Here is a 6,043-nt window from a genome sequence, read left to right on the forward strand (position 1 = left end):
ATGTCATTAGGTCGGTTTCCGGGCCCTATATAAGGGGCGCGATACCGCCATTAATAAGGGGAGAGAGAGCATTCATTGTTTTCACCTACCGTTGAGCCTACTGTCCGTTGGAGCTCAAACCTCTCACGGCACCGAGTGAGAAGGTTCACGTTTCACCGTACAGCTGGGGAGTGCGGAGAGCATCTTCCCAACATTGGCGCCCACCGTGGGGCCCCGAAGTATAACCTGCGATGGCTGGAAAGAGAACAAGCACCACAAGACCTCGGGCAGAGCCCTTCAGGAGAGGAAGGCCGAGGAGGGCCGTGCGAAGCACGTACGCGACCGTGGAGGGAGAAGGTTCTGAGGGCGAGCAGCCAGAGAACGAGCAGCCGGAAACACGCCAGGAACCTCCCCCCGCCGCAGACCCGGCGCAACCCACGGCCGCGCAAGAGCTCCAGCAGCTGCAAACGCAATTGCAGAACCTTCAGCAAGAGCGAGACCGGATCGCTGCTGCCTACGCCGCCAGCCAAGAGGCAGCGGTAGCCGCGACGCAAGCGGCCGAGATCAGGCAGCAGCTTTCACTCCTGCAGGCAGAAATCCTTAGCATGCAACCTCCACCTCAGCCGACAATTCAGCCCGCTGTTCCGAACAGCGCCGGCCCAACATTAGATGTGCAACCGGCAAACTACGGTGGCATGCTGCGGGGCACGTCGGACCTTCGCTCCCCTTTGTCCGAAGGATTGCAGACCTCGCCTTGGCCAACAACCTACAAACCTATCACGCTCCCTAAATTCAGCGGAAAGGCCGATCCGCGCCAGTTCCTGATGAGTTTCGAGGCAGCCGTGGCCTCAGCTGGAGGGAACGAGACTGTGATGGCAAAATCCTTCGTGATCGCAGCCGAGGGAGATGCCCTGGCATGGTACTCAATGCTGAGACCCGGGTCAATCTATTCATGGGAGAACCTTCGAGACAAGATTTTAGCGAATTTCCAGGTATTCGCAGTTGAATCACTGACCTCCACGGACCTGTTCCAGTGTCGCCAGAGTCAGGGAGAGGCACTGCGGGAGTACTTCCAAAGGTTCGTACAGACTAAGGCAAGAGCACCCGGCGTGCCGGAGGAGGTTGCCATTGAAGCGGCCATCAAGGGTCTTCGCATAGGGCCCTTCGCGGCCCATTTGGCCAGAGAAAAGCCAGCATCCATGCACGAGCTGTACCACGAGTTTGAGAAGTATTGCAGGTCAGACAACGACTACCGCAAAAGGTTGGAAGACCAAAACTCTCAGAAGAGGCAGAGCAATGATAGAAACCCACAGAAGAAGAACCTCAGCCAGGATGAACGCCGGCCACAGCGAGAGGCTGGTGGACAGATGATGAACATCGAGCAACCGAAAAATGACAGGCCGGAAAATAACCGTCCACCAGCGGAAGCGCGAAGCTCGGAACGCATACCCAATCAAGCCGGAAGAGGGGGTCGAAATGCGGGATGGCGAAAAAATCAAAGTCAGCGACCACGGAAACAGTATTGTTTCTTCCATGGAGAGGAGATGGGTCACTCCACCAGAGATTGCCCAGATGCAAAAGAAACTCAGGAGAGGATCAAGAGCAGGTCAGCTTCGCAACCTCCGATACCAGTCGCTCAACCTCGGGAAGTAAATCACACATTCCCTCAAACCTTCTACCATTCATATGTCGGAGGTTCAAGCCAGCAGCACCCAGCTCCACTTCAGCCCAGCGCGCTAGCCTCCGCTTACTATCCCACCTTCCTACCAGCTTGGCGCCCAGCCCAACAAACCGCGGGCCACAACCTTCCACCAAACTATGTTCCTCCACGACCTCCACACATTACGTACATCGAAACCCCGCAACCCCACCAGCAGTCACTACCTCCTCCCCCAAACCAGCTACAGCTACTCCAAGCCCCACCACCACCAAAAACCGAACCCCACCCTGATAATCAGATCGGCCCTCATACACCCCTGCCCACGATTGGAATGATCTTACCAATAGCTGGGGGGTCCTCAATGGAGTTCCAAACAAAGAAGCAGAAGAAGGATCACCTCCGGCTCATCAACAACGTTGCAGTTCAAGGGCCAGTGAGATGCACTGATTGGTCCAGAACCCCAATAACCTTCACCGAGGAAGATCTAAGATTGGAAAGCTACCCTCACACAGACGCCTTAGTCATAACAACAAATGTTGCGGGTTGGGGAGTAAGCAGGATCTTAGTGGATTCAGGGAGTTCCGCAGACATAATATTTGCTGGAACCTTTGACCAAATGAAGCTCAGTAGAAGCCAACTCCAACCTTCGGAGTCACCTTTGATCGGGTTCGGAGGAAAGCAGATACATGCTCTGGGGAAGGTCGCCTTGCCCGTATCCTTCGGCACAACGGAGAACGCAAGAACAGAGTACGTCACCTTCGATGTGGTAGACTTGCACTACCCATATAATGCCATATTCGGGCGAGGATTCTTGAACAAGTTCAATGCGGCCGCTCATATGGGATACCTGTGCATGAAAATCCCGGCCCTGCACGGAGTGATAACGGTTCACGGAAGTCAAAAGGAGGCAAGGAACATAGAGAAAGCAATCTACAAGTCCTACCGGAACATAAACTCCGTAGACTCTACGCAGCATGAAGCTTCCCAGCCACCAGACATGCCAAGGGGGAAAACAGACCTGGCTGATCAGGAGGAAACGAAATGTGTCCCTCTGCAGGAAGCTGTTCCAGATAAGAAGGTCACCATCTCTGCCACCCTTGGTAGAGAGGAGGAACTCGAATTGCTAGACGTGTTGCAAAAGAACCAAGATATCTTCGCTTGGAGTGCCGCTGACCTACAAGGAGTCAGCAGAGACATAATAGAGCATTCGCTGGACATTGATCCGAGGATGAGGCCTAAGAAGCAGAGACAGAGAAAAATGTCTGAAGAAAGAACCTTAGCCGCGAAGGCAGAGGTACAAAGACTCCTGGACGCAAAGGTCATCAGAGAGGTCATATACCCGGAATGGTTGGCAAATGTGGTCCTGGTCCCCAAGAAAAATGGCAAAATGAGAATGTGCATAGATTTTACGGATCTCAACAAGGCTTGTGTCAAAGACTCCTTCCCCTTGCCAAGGATAGATACCTCTGTGGACAAAGCAGCTGGTTGTCAGAGATTCTCACTGCTGGACTGTTTCTCTGGTTACCACCAAATTTGGCTCAAAAAAGAAGACGAAGGAAAGGCAAGCTTCACAACCCCATTCGGCACGTATTGCTACACCAGAATGCCAGAAGGTCTCAAAAACGCTGGAGCAACTTTCTCCAGAATGATGGGGAAGGTTCTAGGAAGTCAGCTACAGAGAAACATCATAGCCTACGTCGACGATGTTGTCGTAATGAGCAAGCGCAAGGAAGATCATATCAAGGACCTGCAGGAAACCTTCGTCAACCTTAGATCTGCCGGGCTGAAACTTAACCCGGAGAAGTGTGTGTTCGGGGTCAGCAAAGGAAAAATGCTGGGATATATCATCAGCTCCGAAGGAATCAGAGCTAACCCAGACAAAACAAAAGCAATCATGTCAATGGCAGAACCTTCAAACAAGAAAGAAGTGCAAAGGCTGACTGGCCGAATAGCAGCCCTCAACAGATTCATCTCAAGATCGGCAGAACGGAGCCTCCCATTCTTCAAAGTGTTGAGAGGAGAAGGTAAAACAGAATGGGGTCCGGAACAATCAGAGGCCTTCAGGCATCTAAAAAATTACATTGCAACCAACCTGGTTGTGACAGTGCCTGAGCCAGACACCCCACTACTACTGTATGTGGCTGCCTCCGATCACGTTGTCAGTGGTGTCCTGGTGCACGAGACAAGCGACAGTAAGGGAACGGTGCAAAGACCCGTTTACTACGTATCTGAAGCTCTGTCAGGAGCAAAGCTGAACTATACGGAGATAGAAAAAATCGCGTACGCGGTCCTGTGTGCATCGAGGAAGCTCAAGCATTACTTCCAAAGCCATGAGATTAAAGTGCCCACTTCACAGCCATTGAGTGATATCCTTAGGAACAAAGAGGCTTCCGGACGTATAGGAAAATGGGCGGCCGAACTGTCACAATTTGATATCACCTATGTCCCCAGAACCTCCATCAAATCTCAAGCCCTGGCTGACTTCATGGCAGATTGGACACCTTCGAACAAAGAAAAGGAGAAGGTAGTCGATCAGCCGTGGACGCTGTATACAGATGGCGCCTGGGGTCAAGCGGGAGCAGGAGCAGCAGCTGTCCTAATCGCACCATCTGGACTCAAACTAAAGTTTGCTGTACGACTCGAATTCAAAGCAACAAACAACATAGCCGAGTATGAAGGTCTCATCCTCGGGCTGAACAAAGCTAAGGCTTCGGGAGCAAAAACCCTACTCATCAAAACAGACTCCCAGGTGGTGGCAGGGCAAGTGGAGAAGGAATACCTAGCACACAACCCGGAGCTGGCAAAATATCTGGCCGTCGTAAGAGGCCTGGAGAGAAGGTTCAAGGGATTCACTCTGCAGTACATTCCAAGAGCCGAAAACTACGAGGCAGACGAGCTAGCGAAAGCAGCAGCCAACAACAACCCCTTGCCAGAAGGAACCTTCCACCAAATTGTTGCAACACCCGCGACCGAATCGTTGCCAAAAGCCTTTCGCTCAGTCCTGCTGACAGAAAGCGAAGATTGGAGGCAGGCAATAGCTGATTGCCTCAAAGGCGAGACAGCTGTAGACGACGAAGCAACAGCCAAGAGGATGGAGGCAAGATCAAGGAATTACACCTCCATTGACGGGATCCTGTACAAGAAAGGCGTAGTCCAACCTTTGCTGAGATGCATATCACAAAGCGAGGGCAGAGAACTCCTACAAGAGATACACTCCGGGATGTGCGGGTCTCACATTGGACCTCACGCGTTGTCTGCTAAAGCATTAAGACAAGGCTTCTACTGGCCAACTCACATTAAAGATGCTGAAGAAATAGTGAAGACATGCAAAGCCTGCCAAACCTTCTCACCAATTCAGTCAGGACCTTCAGCACTAACTCAGCTCATACCAGCATCATGGCCGTTGCAGAGATGGGGAATGGACCTGGTAGGCCCAATGCCAACTGCCCAGGGGGGAAACAAATTCGCCGTCGTGGCCATCGAATACTTCACAAGATGGATCGAAGCTAAGCCACTGGCAACCATAACCTCTGAAACAATCAGAAAATTTTTCTGGCAGAACATAGTGTGCAGATTCGGAGTTCCACGCTTGCTCACAGTTGACAACGGGAAGCAGTTTGATTCAGACAGTTTCAAGGAATTCTGCCATCACATAGGAACCAAAATTGCTTTCGCGTCTGTTTATCACCCAGAGTCAAACGGGGCCGTGGAGAGAGCAAACAGAACAATATTCTCCGCAATCTCCAAGACCTTACTCAACCTACGCAAGGGGAAATGGGTTGAAGAACTACCAAGAGTTGTATGGTCACATAACACAACAGTTTCAAGAACAACTGGGTTCACCCCATTCAAGCTCTTGTATGGGGAAGAGGCAATGTTGCCCGAAGAAATCAAACACCAAAGTCTGCGTTCCATGAAGCAGCAGTTGGCTGAAGATGAAGAGTACTGCAAGGAAACCTTAGAATCAATAAGACTTGAGGCAGTGGAGAACATCACCAGGTATCAACAAGAAACCAAGAATTGGAGAGACCGCAAGGTAGTACGAAAAGACATACAAAATGGGGACCTGGTGCTCAGGAAAAAAGGAGATCACCCAAACGCTGGTAAATTACAACCCAAGTGGGAAGGACCTTATACACCAATACAAGCGGGAAGGTCGGGATCCTTCTACCTAAGAGACCTCGAAGGAAGAACCTCCACCCACACGTGGAACATCGACAATCTACGTAGATTTTACATTTGAGTGTAAGGATGACCCCCGCAAAAAAAGCGGCGGCATCCACATCCCTAAATACGCTAGTTCTCTTTTTCTCTACTTTTTCGCATTCCAAGGTCTGCACTCTTTTCCTCACAGGGGTACTCCTACCAGGAGGTGAGGTTTTTAACGAGGCAGAACCTATGTAA

General features: G+C 51.2%; 1 protein-coding gene across 1 annotated transcript; it reads left to right on the forward strand.

The window, feature by feature from the left end:
- LOC110434772 lies at positions 231 to 1,632 on the forward strand. The gene is made up of 3 exons (XM_021459515.1): positions 231 to 518; positions 603 to 1,378; positions 1,500 to 1,632. The coding sequence occupies exons 1-3, from the start codon at positions 231 to 233 to the stop codon at positions 1,630 to 1,632; spliced, it is 1,197 nt and encodes a 398-aa protein (XP_021315190.1).

Source organism: Sorghum bicolor, chromosome 1, assembly GCF_000003195.3.
Source record: "Sorghum bicolor cultivar BTx623 chromosome 1, Sorghum_bicolor_NCBIv3, whole genome shotgun sequence".
NCBI lineage: Eukaryota > Viridiplantae > Streptophyta > Magnoliopsida > Poales > Poaceae > Sorghum > Sorghum bicolor.

Coding starts and splice junctions, on each gene's coding strand:
- LOC110434772 (XM_021459515.1), top strand. CDS start 231: ATGGCTGGAAAGAGAACAAGCACCACAAGACCTCGGGCAGAGCCCTTC. Junction 519..602: donor CCGCCAGCCAAGAGGCAGCG/GTAGCCGCGACG, acceptor CCTCCACCTCAG/CCGACAATTCAGCCCGCTGT. Junction 1,379..1,499: donor GAGCAACCGAAAAATGACAG/GCCGGAAAATAA, acceptor CCACGGAAACAG/TATTGTTTCTTCCATGGAGA.